Here is a 20,391-nt window from a genome sequence, read left to right as displayed (position 1 = left end):
TCCACAAAAACATTACACTGGGACACTGTGACCTTTACTATTTGAAAACATTTGGCACATCGTGAAATGAAAAATACAACAAAGGACACCCAGAAGTGCTGAGCAGCTTGAATCCTCTATCAAACACATGAGACAACATTCCTCTAGCAAAATTTTACCAACTGGTCTCAGATGTATATGGACAGAAGACGTGATTTTACACAGCGGTAAACAAACATGGCTCTGTCCCAACTTTTTCGAGATGCGTTGCAGCCATCAAATTCAAAATTACCTTATTTTTTTCATTGTGAATGGAATCATTGCGTTCTGATTTTGTGTGGATATTACAATATATACTTTTTATATAGTTTGAAGAAAATCTCATCCCTTTTTTTTATGACATGTTATAGATCAGGGGTCTTGGTTCCCTTGTGGTCTATTGGTTAGGATGCGGCGCTCTCTCACCGCGGTGGCCCGGGTTCAATCCCCGGCCAGGGGACCTACCCCAGCCATTAGGGTTGCACTCTCAGTGCCGGTCCCAAGCCCGGATAAATGGGGAGGGTTGCATTAGGAAGGGCATCCAGTGTAAAAAACGTGCCAAATCGAACATACAGATCATGAATACGGATGATCCGGTGTGGCGACCCCTAATAGGAGAAGGAGAAAGAAAGTTATAGAACAGGGGTCTTCAACTAAAATTCCAGTAAATGAACCATCCTCGCCCATTTGAGACAATTATATCCCCAAAAACATGCATTGATGCTTTTTTGCCAGACTAAAGAAACTAGTGTAGACAACATTTTTATTGGACACATTATAAATGAATAAATAAAAGGATAAATGAAAGAAAAAGCTAAACTGCTTTTGCTTCTGCTGAACTGAGATTGCAGATAATAAGTAATGATACCTCACTGGTAAAAAAAAAAAAAAAAAAAAAAAAAAGCAACAACAAAAAAACTGAAATCTCGTATCACATTTTTACACATATTGTCTTTTCCTAGTTAAACATATGTAATGTTTTCATCTGTTTGCACATTGCTCTCTGCTGCACACACAATTGTATTAGAAAATAGCGTTTGGCGTATATTTATTTCATTTAGTAAAAAGGCTGTGGCAGTGCAATTAAGTGTTCAACCAGCAGATGTCAGTATTAGCTGTATAGCTGCAGTTCTCTGAGTGATTTTGGGTGTATTTTAATTAATTGCATTGCTATTATGTGTTTTTGCTTTCTCCTGCCTTCATCTTTACCACCCATGTTGGAAGTAAAAAATCAACCAAAAAAAGGACATTAATGGCATAGGGTAATTGGGTCGGGAGCAAAATGGCAAAGTGAACAACAGATTTTCAACCAGCTGTACATTTACCGTGCCACTTCATAAAGTCTGAGCTTTTGGCAACCTTGGTCCAACTTTGGCAGGGCTTCTCAGCACAATGTTGAACAACGAGGGCAAACACTGGGGTCAGATACATAGTACATTGAACTATTGGGTTATTTAAAAAAAAAAACAATTTGAAATTCATTATTAAAATTTTCATGATTTTTTAATATCAGTTATTCTCCCTGCTCTTTATTGTTTCACAGGTTACAAATATCCTTAGCGAAGCATGCAGAGCAAGTAAATCAAGTCCATTACATAGACTAGGTTTAAATTAAAGGTCCTGGGACACATGGACAAGCTCTTCGAATAGGATTCAGTCTTAGTTTAGACTCTGAGTCAAAATCATACGTGCTGGAAATGTAATTCAATGTTGTAATAGTTTTCTTTTCCTCCAGATTGTTCCACACTTCTTTATTTCTGAACAGCCAGTGTGAGCAAGATAGGGCGGAACTGGGTGTGAGAAGTTCAGGTGAAGGCATTGCAACACATTCGCATTCACACAAACCTTAGTCAAGCTGAGACACACACATCAACAGGTCTTCTCTCAGGAACTACTGCTTTTCACAATTTACAGATTTCTTTCTAAGGATTAAATCCTGACCCTCGGCTTAAAGCTCATAAGGTTAAATTGGTGAGTTATTTTTAATTGTTTTTTTAGACTTGGACTTAAATTGAAACCAAAAAATACTTTTGAGTGTTGGATTAACTCTTTCAAAGACAAAAATCTACAGAAGAAGAATTCTACAGGTTTTTATTTAGCTTTGACATTAAATCAAGGTCAGAGTCTTATTTTATATATATAGTATTGTAAGACTCTAACCATGACTTAATCTTAAATCTTATATATATATATATATATATATATATATATATATATATATATATATATATATATATATATATATATATATATATACAGTATATATAATACCAACACTATGTTGAATTGAATGTAAGAATTAAGTGCTTAAATACACACACTAACTATATTTATTACTATATAATAAATATACATATTGGGGTTTAATAATTTCATAAAGTAATAAGTAACGTCTAGAATACTGAATGAAATAAAATGAACAGAATCATACAGAGTAAAATGGGTAAAAACCAAAAAAAAACCCAGAAGCTATTTACTATATAATGCATGGCCAGCTTTTTTTTTTTTTTTTTTTGTATAAACATAAGATTTACCTTACGAAAAGACAAAATAGGCTGAAACAAAAAATACTTACAGGCCCTTGCTTTGTCTTACTTGAGGAACCCTTAGGTACATCTAACACCCTTGCTCACACGAAGAACCCTTGAGGAACTTTTGGTGATTGTTTATTATTGGGTTGAATGACACTCTCCTCTCCTATAAGTAATTATGTGTGTGTGTGTGTGTGTGTGTGTGTGTGTGTGTGTGTGTGTGTGTGTGTATGTGTGTGTGTGTGTGTGTGTGTGTATATATATATAAAACATACATTTTACATTCTTTATGCATGTTTTGCTGTAGTCAGCGCAAAAAAAAGGCTGATCTATACCTAATGTTGTTGGTTTGCCGTGTGTGTATATATATATATAAACAATTTATGGTATATCAATGGCCTGCATTTTTAAACTTTTAATATAAAATACAGGCAGCTTTCTAGCTAAAAGGTACATATTAAAAGTAAAAATTGGACCTTTGATTGCACCACCCCAACCACAAAGTAAGGATACAGTTTGCTACTCTTTATTCAGAGACTGTATTAATCTGGATTCTGCTTTTTTCTCTCGGCAGCATGAGATTCCACTGTTAGTCTCCACTGATCATTAGCAGCTTTGACCCTTTCCAAGGAAATGGATCTTCATCTGTAGCATCCATTGTGCCGTAAGGAATGGCTCAACCACCACCTCCACCACCACCACCTCCTCCACCTCCTCCACCCCCAGCACCACCTGCCGGGGGCATGGGGCTCTCCCGAGGATCCAGAGCAGGTTCCAAATTCAGGAACTTTAACTGGGAGGCCATACCTCAACACACTGTGCTGGGCAAGCACAACATCTGGACAGCAGAGAAAAAAAATGAGTATGAGCTTGACACGCAGCACATGGAGGAACTGTTTAGCCGCAGTGACCAGAGTGATGGGCAAGTTCAAGCATCCAAACGAAGAAGTGTCAGAATAGCACCGATCAACGCACAAGGATCTGAAATGGTCAGTGATTTTCCTTTTCTGTGTTATTCTTAAGCAGTATCCAGGACAGAACCCAGGTTGGAATTTGGTTTAGGATAGGACTTTGTGTGTGTAAGTCCCTTAGGATCTATGCTGTGTAGAATTTAAGCATGCCAACTAGAACCCTTACCCAACTGGAGCACATTTGAGGAACCTAGTTTAATGGTTGTGCATTGTTTACAAGTTGGCTTTATTCCATATAAAAGAGGTTGGAGTGCATTCTATGAGAGTTAATTCAACTCTATGATTATTAAGTCAACACACCAGTGTGCGTAAACAACACAAGTTCGAATGCATCCTGCATCCGGCTTCAGGTTGTGAAACGTACAACTTGTGTTAAAATGACACTTTTTTTTAGTTAGTCAGTGGATGAGTCAATGCTGAGAGCTGCAAAACCTTCTGATCTGTTAGCAGTAATGGAGGAGGCTTTTTTTATTTTTTTCAAAATTTATTCAGTTTATGAAAGAAAAAAACAACAACAAATTTACATCTCAGGAAGTTTTTCTTTGCCACAGTGGCCACTGGTTTGCTCATTAGTGATAAACTTATAAGGAACAAACTTATAGGCAATAAACTTAAACAACTTTATAACCTCTTTATGTCTGTAAAGCTGCTTTGGGACAAAGTCCATTGTTAAAAGTCCTGTATAAATAATGCTGAACTAAATTGCCTTGAGTTTAACATGCATTAGATAGATAGATAGATAGATAGATAGATAGATAGATAGATAGATAGATAGATAGATAGATAGATAGATAGATAGATAGATAGATAGATAGATAGATAGATAGATAGATAGACAAGTAGTATATGTATGTATATTGTACTAGATAGATAGATAGATAGATAGATAGATAGATAGATAGATAGATAGATAGATAGATAGATAGATAGATAGATAGATAGATAGATAGATAGACAGACAAGTAGTATATGTATGTATATTGTACTAGATAGATAGATAGATAGATAGATAGATAGATAGATAGATAGATAGATAGATAGATAGATAGATAGATAGATAGATAGATAGATAGATAGATAGATAGATAGATAGATAGACAAGTAGTATATGTATGTATATTGTACTAGATAGATAGATAGATAGATAGATAGATAGATAGATAGATAGATAGATAGATAGATAGATAGATAGATAGATAGATAGATAGATAGATAGATAGATAGATAGATAGACAAGTAGTATATGTATGTATATTGTACTAGATAGATAGATAGATAGATAGATAGATAGATAGATAGATAGATAGATAGATAGATAGATAGATAGATAGATAGATAGATAGATAGATAGACAAGTAGTATATGTATGTATATTATACTAGATAGACAGACAGACAGATTCTTTCATTCTTTCTTTCTTTCTTTCTTTCTTTCTTTCTTTCTTTCTTTCTTTCTTTCTTTCTTTCTTTCTTTCTTTCTTTCTTTCTTTCTTTCTTTCTTTCTTTCTTTCTTCCTTCCTTCCTTCCTTCCTTCCTTCCTTCCAGCAGTATCCACAAACATAGGCAATATAGCATGCAACAAATACTACTAAATACTTACAAATGTGAAGGTAAGTTAAAGAAAAGTAACTGTTAGTATGGTAATTATGGAAATGAGAAGGAAACCTTGGTCCTTTATGGCGCCTTGTTTTGGAAATAATTTTCTATTATGTTACATTGAAATTCAAATGTATTAAATTTTATTTTATAGCACTTTTAACAATGAATATTGCCCCAAAGCAGCTTTACAAACATACACTATATGGACAAAAGTATTGGTACATACCTTTCCAGCGATATTCTCATAACTGTTACCACAAAATTGGTGGCGCACAATTGCATAGGACGTCTTCGGATGCACTCGCGTTCAATTCCCTTCCGCTTAAAATAGGAGATCCAAACCTGTTCCAGCATGATGATGCCCCTATGCACAAAGCAAGCTCCATGAAGATGTACATGTACTGGAGTGGATTGTCTTGAGTGGCCTGCTATAGAGATTTGACCTCAATCCTACTGAACACCTTTGGGATGAATTGAAATGCTGACTGAACCCCAGGTCTTCTCACCTACATCACCCACACTTTTGTGGCTGAATGAGCACACATCTCGAGAAGCACATGCCAGAATCTTGCTGAAGAATCTTCACAGAAATGGTGGAGGTTACTAGAATATTAAATGGGGACAAAATGTGGAATGATCTTACGGTCAGGTGTCCACAAAAGTTTGTTCATGTTCAGATTACAAATATACTGTAAATTTGAAATTTGTAAATTGCCAGCAGTGACAGTGGCAAGGAAAACACCATTCTCTTCCTGGTGACATCCAAATGTCCTTTCATGTCCATTCATTTGAATGAATGAAGAACTATTATTTAAAATCGTTGCTAAATTCAAAATCGATCCAAATGGATTCACTCAAATCCTCTTTCTGTAGTTTTCATGATTTGTTTTGTGATAGAAGAGTATCTGCAAGAGCCAAAAGGAAAGTTTATAGGACTGTGGTGAGACCTGAGATGTTGTATGGTTTAGAGACAGTGGCATCGAGTAAAAGACAGGAGGTGGAGCTGAAGGTAGCAGAGCTGAAGATGTTGAGGTGTTCGATGGGAGTGACGCGGATGGACAAAACGAATGCTGTAACTGAGATCATTCATTCATTTCGATTTGACATGCATAGTTATATTTAGGTTTTGTGCTCATGATAGTTTTTGTCTGTCTGTTAGCGGAGGGATGTCCCTCTTGTTTGCTCAAGGTGGACGGTTGAGGTTTTAGTGTGTGACTAATACGAATATCGTATGCCTGACGACATTAGTACGAATGTCGTCAGGCATATTTAATTATCCTCATATGTTCATGGAGCTGGTTCAGTGCACAGGGGCAACGTCATGCTCCTTTGAACAGGTTTGGGTCTCCTAGTTCTAGTTCAAGACTAAGACATCCAGGACAATTGTGTGCCTCTAATTTGAGGAAGAACCATATATGACTGGAAAAGTCAGGTGTCGGGGTTTCCCAGTACTTTTGTCTCTATATATAAATGTGATTGTGTTTCCTCTCAAGGTGTCTATTCTTGGCTCCAAGAAGAACATGAACATCAGCATTTTCCTCAAGCAGTTCAAGCGGTGAGTTTACCTGTCAAAGCGCCTCAAATTCACTTCCTGTTTAAAGTCACAGGCACAGTTTCTGTTAAGTTACACCCCTAAATCTCTGCATGTCTCTGCACGCCAGGTATTTAGCAACTGCCTCACTGTTCCACCTAAAGCAGATTGTTTCCTTCACAGCATGACGGTGGTGATGAAACGGGTCAGATATCGGCTTATTTCTCACTCGTGGGTTACGTCAGAGCAGGAAAAAGTTTTTAGATCTTAACAGGTCAATGTGTAAATTTTGTGTAAGCACCTTTTCAGACCTGTATTTGTATTAGCATATAATATCCAGGTGGATCAGAGGCGTCAGGCTACTTAAGAATGAGGCTTTTATTTGTCACATATATTATTCAAATACATCACAGTAAAATTCTTTCATTTCCCAGCACATCTGGAGTCAGAGCACACTGTCAGCTGTGATATAGTTCTCCTGAAGGTTAAGGGCCTTACTTAAGGGCCCAAAAGTGTGGTGCTGTGGCAAGAATCCCCAAGCTTCCAATCAGTAACCCAGAACCTTAACCATTGGGCTACCACTTCCCATGCTACTATTTAAGAGAAGAAAAATGAATGATCAAGCACCTTTTACATATAAGGACAATATTAGTAGATTGTGAAAGCTACTGTGAAAGAAATTAAATACACCAAGTTTTCTGTTTTAGAAAAAAATAATCAAAGGCAGGGAGGAATTTTAAAGTGGAGCCAACACAGCCAAGAACAAACTTATAGACACTAAACTTATACAATTTATTAACCTCTTTATTTTTGTAAAGCTGCTTTGAGACAGTCCATTGTTAAAAGCGCTATGCAAATAAAAATAAATTGAACTGAAATGTAATTGTTGCTAGGTCAAAATTATTCAATCAAATTTTTTACTTTTTTTTAAAAGGCTGTATATCAAACTACTCATTTTGCTCAAAATAATACATACACATTACGGGGAGAAAAAAAACAGTTTCACGCTTCAATTACGGTTGTTGTTGCAAAACTCACATTATTACACATTACTTCATTTATGGACATCTATGGTTTGATTTTATATATATATATATATATATATATATATATATATATATATATATATATATATATATATATATATATAGCTATGGTTAGCTCACGATTAATCGAACATTAATCGACAGCATTTTCTGTTCTAAATGTACTTTATAGGGATATTTTTCATGTTTTTAAAACTCATTAACATATGAAAAATTAAATAGTGGCATAATAGTGGCATATATATATATATATATATATATATATATATATATATATATATATATATATATATATATATATATATATATATATATATATACAGTATATAGTATCACACAAAAGTGAGTACACTCCCTTACATTTCAGCAACTATTTAAGCATTTCTTTTAGAGTACATACTTTATTGTATATAGTTATATTTTACCGTAGTTACTCAACCTACAGCCATTATTGTCAAAATAACCGGCAACAAAGTAAGTGCACCCCAAGTGATCATGTCAAAGCTGTGACCAAAGTGTCATGTTTTTGTATGAGCACCGTTGTTATGTAGCACTGCCTTAATCCTTCTGGGCATAGATTTCACCAGAGCTGCACAGGTTGTTTCTGGGATCCTCTTCCACTCCTCCATTATGACATCACAAAGCTGCTGGATTTTAGACACGTAGCGCGTCCTAACACGTTCCCATTTCCTTACTTCCTCGGAAACTTTGCTTTGAGGTTGAATGATCCGCATAAACAGAGGTTAATGATGTATTTAGGATCAATTGGTTGTAAAACATGTGTGTCAACATCCCTGCAGTTGTTGTGCACTAAAACATGGTTCCACCCACATGATGTGTAAGACCCGAAGTCTTACAGCTTGTTCGGGCATTCTAAAAGAATTTCGTATGACTGAATTGCAGCAGCGAGACATGTGTTTGCTTGTTCGCAATCTTATGAGCATCTGGGCATAAGATTCATTTTTGCTTTTTGATCATCCACATTTAGTCCCAAGTTGCTGTTATGATCCATTCTTCTGAGAAGATGCTCCACTAGATTTTGGAGTGTGCTTTGGAGATTTGTGCTCATTCAGCTAAAAGGATTTAGGTGAAGTCAGGTTCTGATGTAGGTGAGGTAAGGAAGCCTGGGGTGCAGTCAGTAAATTTATTTATCTCAAAGATCTATAGAAGGCCACTTTCCAGATCTTTCTCTATAACTCATGTATATCATATTTTGATTGAGCGGGTGTTGTGCACAGGGGCATTATCATGCTGGGGTGGAGTGAAGGGAAAATGGAATTCTTCTGCATTCAAAGATATTACATACAATTGTGTGCCTTCAACTTTGTGGAAACAGTTTGGGAAAGAACAACATGTGACTGGAAGAATTAGGTGTCCCAATGCTTTTGTCTAGATAATGCATATTTTGGCATAAAATGCCATAGACATATTTCCACTACTACTATACAATAGAACGTAACAGAATGTCTTGAAGGTTATAGGTTGTCGTAACCTTCTAACCCTCCACAGATCAGTAAAGGAGCTTATTGAGGACATCCACGATGGAAAGAGTGAACGATTTGGTTGTGGGAAGCTGCAGGAGCTGCTGAAATTACTGCCCGAGTCTGGAGAGGTACGTTTATTTAACATGTTCAGAGATTTCAACAAAAAAGAAAAATTCATTCTCTAATGGTTTTAGGGCTGATATATTATTAGTATTATTATAAATGTAACAGATTTTCAGTATTATGTATAATATTCAGCTTTATACAGTATTATGATGTGATTTTCTTCACCAAGTTGCTTATGTAGTAAATATGAAATAATCAAAAGCAAAAATAAATACTGTAACTCTGAACTGATTGTCATAGTGCAGTATATTATGGGCTATCGGATGTTTCAGTTGTTTTTCAGGAGCAATGCTGATGAGAATAAACTTTGTAATGTATTACAGCTGGGTTTTAATGTTTGAGAGTCATAAAATCAGAACTATACATATGATTAGTTAAAAAAACTATTCATATACTGTAGCTCTTGAACATATCAGACCTACATTTCGAACCCCCACAACATGGGTGGTGGTGGTGGTGGTGGTGGTGGTGGTGGTGGTGGTGGTGGTGGTGGTGGTGGTGGTTGAAAGTAAAATCATCGTAAACAGTAAGGGAAAAAAATGTAATTAAATATATATATATATATATATATATATATATATATATATATATATATATATATATATATATATATATATATATATATATATAATTAAATATATATTGTTTTATACTCCCAAAAATTAATTTGGATGATTAAAAAAAAATCATGATGATTACATACTAAATTAACTATTTAACTAATCTATCTAGCCTAACTAATCCCATCTATGCTAACTAACATAACCTAGCTAATCCAATCTAGTCTATCTAATCCAATCTAGTCTAGCTAATCTAGCCTAGCTAATCCAATCTAGTCTAGCTAATCTAGCCTAACTAATCCAATCTATTCTAACTAATCTAACCTAGCTAATCCAATCTAGTCTAGCTAATCTAGCCTAGCTAATCCAATCTAGTCTAGCTAATCTAGCCTAGCTAATTTAATGTAGTCTAGCTAATCTAGCCTAGCTAATCCAATCTAGTGTAGCTAATCTAGCCTAGCTAATTTAATGTAGTCTAGCTAATCTAGCCTAGCTAATCCAATCTAGTGTAGCTAATCTAGCCTAGCTAATCCAATCTAGTGTAACCTAGCTAATCCAATCTAGTCTAGCTAGTCTACCCTAGCTAATCCAATTTAGTTTAGCTAATCTAGCCTAGCTAATCCAATCTAGTCTAGCCTAGCTAAACCAATCTAGTCCAGCCTAGCTAATCCAATCTAGCCTAACTAATCCAATCTAGATTATGTAATTTAGCTCATTTTAAACAATCTCCATTGGCCCTAACAGAAAACAAAAGCAGTACATCAGTGCTTTGCTAAGTTGGAAAAACTGAATTGAGAACAGATCCTCACCCAACATATTGCTGATGTTGAAATAAGAAGCAGGGGGCAGGACTTCCACATGAGTCAGTATTTCAATTGTCTCATTTCTTATTTGTTATTATTTTTTATTGGGGAGCAAAGAGTAATTATTTGAGTGGTAACAAATATCAAAGTATGATCAGCTGATGATGTTATAATACAGAAGTCATACATAAAATGTATAGAATCATGATCAGGGCAAAAAAAAAGTGTAGACTAAAAATGTGTGTTTTTTAGTCCAACTTAAATGTTATCTATCTCACTTTTACTTTTTTTTTATCTTTACATTTCCTGAGTTTAGCTGAAGAAGCTTGTAGCGTTTCAAGGAGATTACTCAGCACTGTCTGAGGCTGATCAGTTCATGGTTCAACTTGTAAAACTTCCATGGTGAGTCACAATGTGAGAGCAGTCTTGCGTATATTTATCCTCACAACATTTTCCTCATTTACTAGTACCAGTACTTTTAAGATTTACATGCTAATTATTTAATACAAACATTAAATCTGCTAACAATATGTTTGGAATTCACACATGACTACATGTGTCTATTACAATGTTTTCATCTGTGCCATCAGCTATGAAGAGCACATACGATGTTTAGTTCTTAAAGAGGAATTTCCACCTTTTATGGACGAGGTGAAACATTCCATATCCACCATGACCGCTGCTGGAAATGGTAACGACACACCCTTATTTTTATCCTCTGCAAACAAACTACGGCCTTTATTCACAGATCTAGTAGTGCGATCATCTATGGTGTCTTATTACAGCTTTTACTTTAGTTTTTTTAAGCATGGATGGATTGATTATGCTCTCTGCATGTTCCGTATGCTTACTGCAATAAACAAAAAGCAATCATGGTTATTCAATATACTCTCTATAAACATCTACAAAAATTGTCAAATAATCTTAAACTTTCCTTTAGAGCTGTTGGAATGTGCTGACCTCCATTCTGTTATCCGCCTGGTGCTGAAGACCGGGAACTACATGAATGCTGTGAGAACCTTCTGTTTTATATAAATAAAAGTTCCATTTGATCAGTAAAATAATTCCTTAAATTAAGTTATACCCCAAATATCAAATCACAGTGACTTTTGATGACTAATCAGTACTTCTCATGTTTCTCAGGGTGGCTACGCTGGCAGTGCTGTGGGTTTCCGCATGCCCTCTCTGCTGAAACTTGCCGACACGAAAGCCAACAAGCCTGGAATGAACCTCATGCACTACGTTGCAATGGTAAAATGAACTATTTTGCTTACAACAAACCTACATCAGATGCCGTTATATTTCTTTTTTTTTGCCTTGTAAAGTTTTTCAATTTCACTTCCAGCAAGCTCAGAAGAGTGATGCTGCTTTGCTGAAGTTTCCAGAACTACTTCCCCACATCGGAGATGGAGCAAGGTACAAAATAATCTTCTCATATTTTAAAATAAAGTCGGACCAAGTATTTTTGGCACATGTAAAAACGTGTGAAACGTTGTTTTAAAAATTTTATAAAAGAAGAACTTGTTATAATAGTAGACATATTTCAAAACAATAAAAAACATTATCGGTGTATCTCCACTTGAATTCTCGATTCTGATTGGTCAAAAGTTCAAATTTTCTGATGTCTGGCTGAAAGTCAGTTTTTTACAATTGTTTCTCTGGTAACAATACAGATGTCCTCATACAGATGTCAGGTTGTTAATATAGTGACATTTTCTATGAGGAAATAACTATTTGGCACTTATGGAAGGAGTCTCCATAAATGTTAAAGTTATAGACCCCCTTTTTTTAAAGCTAAATCTATAACTGTAATATTTCAGGACAGATGGTTTTCTAGTTTCTTGGTAACAATTTAAGTGTTTTATAAGCCAAAATTAAGGGGTTGTTAAAAGAACAGCTTTTTATATGCTAATAAAAGAAATTAAGGGGTGTATATGGTTACTCAGTGGTTCAGATGTTGAACTGTTGATCTGATAGTTGTGAGTTTAAATCCCAGCGCCTCAAAACAGCCACTGCTGGGCCCTTAAACAAGGCCCTCAATAGCCCATGAGTCTAAATGAGATCAATGTAAGTCGTTCTGGGTAAAGGAATTCTGCCAAATGTCGTAAATGTAGAAGTAAAAAATCTAATAGTTACAGTTCCACATTTAAATCCAAAAGAAGAAATTGTTGTGTGTTAACAAATAAAACATTGTTAGAGTTGACAAATGAAAAGTGAAATTTTTCTCCACCCATTCTGTCGTTAATATTTTCCTTCAAAAGCATGCCCTCTAGTGTCTTATTCCTCCATCTAATGCTCTTGCATTATTGCGTCAAGTCAAAATTTGGTTCTGACTGACAACTGAAGTTACATTAAAGCCTCTGTATTATATACCAGAAAATAAAGCCATTAGGATCGAATGTAGCATTAAAGCATTTCAGCACATTCAAATGTCCACAGTGCAGCTGACTTATAATGTTGTATGTAGGATCATATAACTGCATTCAGTTAGTATGAGATGTTGCAGATGTTGGAACATGGAACATACTAAAGTGAACATTTCATGTTGTCAGATGACCTGAAGATCAGTCAGCAGGCTTTTTTTATTAGTTTGTAGGAAGTCTTTTAAAACTCTACTACAAACCTTTGGGCTGGTGGATGTGTCACTTTCAGAATAAAAGTGTGCTAGCATGTGCCGAAAGCATGAACTAGCAAGCTAAGATACGTTAAATTAGTGGTTTTGGATTAGCACAGAAACATGGATTTTATGACTAATGATATCATTTTTTAGTAAAATGTGATTAATCCCAAAGGGAAATAGTAATTTTTTTTACATTTCCCAGCTTGCTGAGAGCTCAGGGTCAGCCATGGTGCAGCACCTCTGGAGCAAATAGGGTTAAGTATCTTGCCCAAGGGCCCTACACTGACAGCTTGGAAGTGCTGGGGCTTAACCACTAAACCACTAGTTCAGTGTTAATTCTATTTTATAAACCATTTATTCTAATTCATTCAGTTTATTATGACAAACTGACAGCAGTGCAAGAGTCTTCAAAATAAATAAAATATCTATTTGTGTCAGAATTCAAAAATCGAAAGTAACACTGAAGCCTAGTAACCATACTGAGCTAAAACTGATTATATATAGTATCTTAGATTTAACTAGCAGGTAAAAACTCTTATAGCAACCTTGTAATAAGTCTTATAAAGCAAAGGCCGTGACACATTTTTCTCCAATAAATCCATTTTTGTGTACTAGACTGAAACCTGTGTTGTTGCCGTATCTCCTGTTCAGCTTCTCGAGTGTGTTGATTTATTGAGGTTCCTGATTGTTTTGCTGCCTTAAGCACAAACTTAAGCAGGACATGCAAGATGTAGTGTTCCATCATGGTGTGTTATCAGTAAAAGAGTTGTTTATCCCATTGCAGAATCCACAAACAGGAAATTGAATCAGAATTCCAAAGAAAAATGAGCGAAGTCCAAGAGGCGAAAAAGGGCGCTGATAAACAAGAGGACCTGGCTGAACAGATGAAAGACTTTTTTTTGGTGAGTCAATCTGCACAGAAGTTCTGCTTAGGTGGAAATATTTTAAACGACCCTTTTAAAATCAAAAGTATAATGTTGTGTGAGTAAAGCGAATGTAAGGTAGCAAAAAAACAGAGAAACGGTGGTGAAATTTTATATTAAATTTTCATATATATATACAGTGAGGAAAATAAGTATTTGAACACCCTGCTATTTTGCAAGTTCTCCCACTTAGAAATCATGGAGGGGTCTGAAATTGTCATCGTAAGTGCATGTCCACTGTGAGAGACATAATCTAAAAAAAAAAAATTTTGGAAATCACTATATATGATTTTTAAACTATTTATTTGTATGATACAGCTGCAAATAAGTATTTGAACACCTGTCTATCAGCTAGAATTCTGACCCTCAAAGACCTGTTAGTCTGCCTTTAAAATGTCCACCTCCACTACATTTATTATCCTAAATTAGATGCACCTGTTTGAGGTTGTTAGCTGCATAAAGACACCTGTCCACCCCATACAATCAGTAAGAATCCAACTACTAACATGGCCAAGACCAAAGAGCTGTCCAAAGACACTAGAGACAAAATTGTACACCTCCACAAGGCTGGAAAGGGCTACGGGGAAATTGCCAAGCAGCTTGGTGAAAAAAGGTCCACTGTTGGAGCAATCATTAGAAAATGGAAGAAGCTAAACATGACTGTCAATCTCCCTCGGACTGGGGCTCCATGCAAGAGCTCACCTCGTGGGGTCTCAATGATCCTAAGGAAGGTGAGAAATCAGCCCAGAACTACACGGGAGGAGCTGGTCAATGACCTGAAAAGAGCTGGGACCACCGTTTCCAAGGTTACTGTTGGTAATACACCAAGACGTCATGGTTTAAAATCATGCATGGCACGGAAGGTTCCCCTGCTTGAACCAGCACATGTCCAGGCACGTCTTAAGTTTGCCAATGACCATTTGGATGATCCAGAGACGTCATGGGAGAAAGTCATGTGGTCAGATGAGACCAAAATAGAACTTTTGGGTCATAATTCCACTAAACGTGTTTGGAGGAAGAACAATGATGAGTACCATCCCAAGAACACCATCCCTACTGTGAAGCATGGGGGTGGTAGCATCATGCTTTGGGGGTGTTTTTCTGCACATGGGACAGGGCGACTGCACTGTATTATGGAGAGGATGACCGGGGCCATGTATTGCGAGATTTTGGGGAACAACCTCCTTCCCTCAGTTAGAGCATTGAAGATGCGTCGAGGCTGGGTCTTCCAACATGACAATGACCCGAAGCACACAGCCAGGATAACCAAGGAGTGGCTCTGTAAGAAGCATATCAAGGTTCTGGCGTGGCCTAGCCAGTCTCCAGACCTAAACCCAATAGAGAATCTTTGGTGGGAGCTCAAACTCCGTGTTTCTCAGCAACAGGCCAGAAACCTGACTGATCTAGAGAAGATCTGTGTGGAGGAGTGGTCCAAAATCCCTCCTGCAGTGTGTGCAAACCTGGTGAAAAACTACAGGAAACGTTTGACCTCTGTAATTGCAAACAAAGGCTACTGTACCAAATATTAACATTGACTTTCTCAGGTGTTCAAATACTTATTTGCAGCTGTATCATACAAATAAATAGTTAAAAAATCTTACATTGTGATTTCTGGATTTTTTTTTTTTTAGATTATGTCTCTCACAGTGGACATGCACCTACGATGACAATCACAGACCCCTCCATGATTTCTAAGTGGGAGAACTTGCAAAATAGCAGGGTGTTCAAATATTTATTTTCCTCACTGTATATATAAGCTGCACAATGTATTTTTCCGCTATGAACTGAAATTTGAACTTGCTAATAGTTTAGTTTTTATTAAAACTATCTAGTGTTACATAACTATCATATTTGCTATACTGTTGGAATATGGATAGCTACTATTTGTCATATTTACCAGAAAAGTTTCATTGTGAAAGCATCTGATCAGAAGTTCAAATTTGAACAAACAATGTAACGCTGGTTTTTGTAGTGACCAGAAATGTTTTGTTATAGTGCTCAGTCTGATCCTATAATAAATTCGTACAAATTTGAACAAACAACAGTATTGATATGAAATTGTAGGAAAAGATTGAAATGCTAAATGCCATTTGTTAATGAGACTTTAATTGTGGGAATTGTTTCAGATGGTACAAAAATATAAGGTTGTGTTGGCTGCAAAACGTTTGGGCAGATAAATACAGTAGATATCAGTGGGAATGTGCTTTGTTTCACTATATTATGACAAGTAGCAGTTGTTTGTAGGTAAACATGCACTACTGTTTTGTTGACTTGGATCACATTTGGAAGAAAATACGTCTTTGCTTAGTTTTTTGGTAAAATTACCTCTGTTTCCTACTGTCTGTCCCAGCATGCTGAGTCCAGGATCACTGAAACACAAGCCTTATTCCAGGAACTGAACAAAGTCACTGAATCTGTGGCTGGATATTTTTGTGAGGAACCAAGCGATTTTAAACTGGACGAGTGCTGCTCCATCTTTAATTCCTTCTGTGAAAGATTCAACCGAGCTCTTCAGGTAAAGCCACATTGTATGGCTCTCTAGATTCAATCTGAATTGGACATTTTAAAATGCCGCTTCTTTCTTCTTCTCACCCAAAAGATTAAAATCCAATTTTTATTGCTTCAGGAGAACATGGAGCGTGAGATGGCAGAGGTTAAACGGAAGCAGAAGGAACGGCTTCAATCTTCTGCTAAGCGACGCTCCACAGCCACCTGCTCGACGCGGGACAAAGGCATGGAAGGTATACCACTGGAGTCAGTTCTCCATCGGTTCCTGAACGAACCCGCATCTCGCAGGAGAGCAAGAACCCCCTCGCCAACCATGGCCAGCCTCCTCGAGAACCCATTACAAAACAACTGGCCCAACAAACACACTGAAAACCAGAACTGCTCAAACTTGAACTCTCCTCAGACCTCAATAGGTAAGGAGAACTCAGATGGTAAACCAGAAAGGAAAAGACCGGAGTTGAGAAAATCTAGTGCTCGTGACTCTTTGGCATACGAGGACGTGGACGTTCCGACCGAGGAAGAGGTGCAGAAATTGAGAGAAGTGTCCCAAAGAGTGTTGCACTACCAGTCTAGCCGTGGAAGTGTGTCTTCCGTGGAACATATTTCCCCGGTCACTTCTCCACATCGACGCACGTTTCAAGAAGATAAAGAAAAAACAATGTCGGTTACAAATGGCGAGGATGAGCCCAAAGCAACAAAAAGCCCAGTACTTTTGATTGCAAAAAGCCCTGGATGGATCAGTCGTCGACACACAATCTCACTTCCTGCGCCAGATTTGATCGTTATTGAGGACCAAAAAGTTGATGTTGATGAGGATCGTTTTTTTCCCAGGGAGCCGGACAAGGAAAGCCCCGGAAATCAGGTTTCGCCTTTTGTGAAAATGGGTAGAATCAAATCAGTGGATAGTAGCTACCTGCCAAAATGTACAAATGATCAGGTAGGCAGCGATGTTCCATCTGGCACGCTAACGAGCAAATCCGAGACGTTAAAAGAAGCAGAAGTATGGCAAGAGACGGATAAGAACTTCACCAGTTCTCAGCAAAATACTCAAGTCAACGCACAGAACATCCACACCAAGAAACCCTCGCGGTTTATAGCCTTTTTCAAACGTTTCAGTGTAAAGAGCAAATTGAGCAATGGAGAAAGTGAGTCCAGTAGTGTGGACCCCTAACGGACATCATACAGGCCCTGGGTCATGTAGTTGAAGAAACTAAAAAAATAAAATAAAAAATGAATATGGTTAAAGAACTGATCTCTGGTACATGTTAGAATTGACCAAAGTTTTGCTTCAAGTTTGTAGTATGTGTGATGGATTCAGTTTGAAGTTCAAGGTACGTAGTTAAAGCTGTATAGTGTATGGTTATGGCCAGTGCTCGAATTGAGTCAAGTCTTATGGGGGTCCCCAGTTGTTGTGTAATGTAATGTTGTTCATATATTTATTTTCTAAAATAATCTTGGGGACCCCCTAAGTCTATTTTTTTACTTGTCATGGGGTCCCTAATGCCTTATGGAAGTCCAGGATTCCCCAAGCCCCCCCCTCAATTCGAGCACTGGTTATGGCCTTTTTAGCAAGAGAACTATATCATTAGTAGGTACTCCTGAATATTAACATGCCACTTTAAGATTGCTGTTCAACATGGTTTAAATCTTGGAATTGGGAAAAACATTTAGCAAAAATACCCCAACCCCTGAAATCTTGAACTATGAACAATCCCAGAATTGTTTCTCTCAAGAACAATATGAACAATATGAGTGTTGAAACGCATGCGAACGAATCCAATGCCAACTTTACTTTAAAATTTTGATTATTCATTTTGATAGATAAATAAAAATGAATCTGTTTATTTATTTATAAGGAAGTGAACTCAATTGAACCTCAAACACAGAGCCCTTAATGAAGTCTTTTTCTGCCTTTTTGTGACATCACAACAAAATAATAGGGGTTGCTTAATTATACATTAATAATTTAGTACATTTTATATACAGTACAGACCAAAAGTTTGGACACACCTTCTCATTCAAAGAGTTTTCTTTATTTTCATGACTATGAAAATTGTAGAGTCACACTGAAGGCATCAAGGGCTATTTGACCAAGAAGGAGAGTGATGGGGTGCTGCGCCAGATGACCTGGCCTCCACAGTCACCGGACCTGAACCCAATCGAGATGGTTTAGGGGTGAGCTGGACCGCAGAGTGAAGGCAAAAGGGCCAACAAGTGCCAAGCATCTCTCGTGGGAACTCCTTCAAGACTGTTGGAAAACCATTTCAGGTGACTACCTCTTGAAGCTCATCAAGAGAATGCCAAGAGTGTGCAAAGCAGTAATCAAAGCAAAAGGTGGCTACTTTGAAGAACCTAGAATATGACATTTTTCAGTTGTTTCACACTTTTTTGTTATGTATATAATTCCATATATAATTCCACATGTGTTACTTCATAGTTTTGATGCCTTCAGTGTGATTCTACAATTTTCATAGTCATAAAAATAAAGAAAACTCCTAGAATGAGAAGGTGTGTCCAAACTTTTGGTCTGTACTGTACATTAATCAAAATCTGGTTTGGGATATCCCTATTTTTAGGACATGAAAAAGAGCAGTCGGTACAATGAATATGCAAAATATGCAACATCTGTGTGTCATATTCAATTGTTTATGGATATATATAAAGAAAGGTATTTGAAATTAATTGAATTGACCTGGAGGCTCAGCTGTAATTCAAATTGTTGATTCTGAAACCAAATGCATTCAGCACAGAAGCTCATGTCTGTCCACAAAGCTCATTTTATAGGTGGATGGATAATAACCATGGCTACAATATTGACTGTAGGTTTTTCTGCCATGTTGAGAAGTCACGCTTCATACAAAGTGATATAAGTGATAAATTCAATTAGTTCAATTACAGCAAGAAAACCCCCCAATAATCATTATATTCCACATCCTGGGTGTCTTTTATTTTGACCATTTATAATGGGAAAGGCTCCAGGTGTCCCATTACCCTGTGTAGGATGAGCAATATAGAATATAGATGTTGCCCATAGAACCTGCTTTATCTACTATGAAATATTCAGACGAGCAAAGCACATGTTCTTCCCAACACTCTCACTTACCATATTTAAAGTAGCTACTAATGAATGCATGATGCTACATTCACACATGCAGTGATTTTTTTCTCCACCTAGTGGACAAAAAAAAGTCAAAACTAGATGTAACGCAGCTAGCTTTCCACAAATTCACAAACTGAGACATGCAGATAGTGATCTGTATCCCTATTTATTACCCACACTGTCTATACTGTATCATATTGTCTGTATTGTCTTGTATACTCTGTTTTTGTCTTGTCTTGTCTGTTTTGTCATGTATAGGTTTTATTTTTGTCTGTACTTTTGAGAGTCACAAACAGCTGGAACCAAATTCCTTGTGTGTGTCAACACACTTTGCCAATAAACCTGATTCTGAATCTGATTATAGAGATAGAGACATAGAGATGACTTATTGTGATTTGCCCTTTAAGAACCACAATCCAAATTTACATATAGCACCTTCACTCTAATCACCCTGGCAGCAGGTCCAAAAGAATATTTTCAAAAATAAAACTATGTCTATGGTGCACAAAAGGTTGGAGACCTCTGATTTATAGTGTGGCATTGAAAAAGACAAAATTTCCACACATCTAAAA

General features: G+C 36.7%; 1 protein-coding gene across 1 annotated transcript; it reads left to right on the top strand.

Moving 5' to 3' along the window:
- The first annotated feature begins 1,841 nt into the window (after positions 1-1,841).
- On the top strand, positions 1,842-18,574 carry fhdc4 (FH2 domain containing 4). The gene is made up of 12 exons (XM_083547903.1): positions 1,842-1,989; positions 3,124-3,538; positions 6,612-6,673; positions 9,205-9,307; positions 10,985-11,070; positions 11,259-11,359; positions 11,609-11,679; positions 11,812-11,919; positions 12,014-12,084; positions 14,073-14,190; positions 16,562-16,726; positions 16,838-18,574. Exons 2-12 carry the CDS (start codon positions 3,221-3,223, stop codon positions 17,888-17,890), a joined length of 2,256 nt encoding a protein of 751 aa, XP_083404029.1. The 5' UTR covers positions 1,842-1,989; positions 3,124-3,220; the 3' UTR covers positions 17,891-18,574.
- Positions 18,575-20,391: the final 1,817 nt, after the last annotated feature.

Source organism: Silurus aristotelis (genome assembly GCF_946808225.1).
Source record: "Silurus aristotelis genome assembly, chromosome: 8".
NCBI classification, from domain to species: domain Eukaryota; kingdom Metazoa; phylum Chordata; class Actinopteri; order Siluriformes; family Siluridae; genus Silurus; species Silurus aristotelis.
The sequence above is the reverse complement of the archived record's forward strand: the minus strand, read 5'-3'. Positions and strand labels throughout refer to the sequence as shown.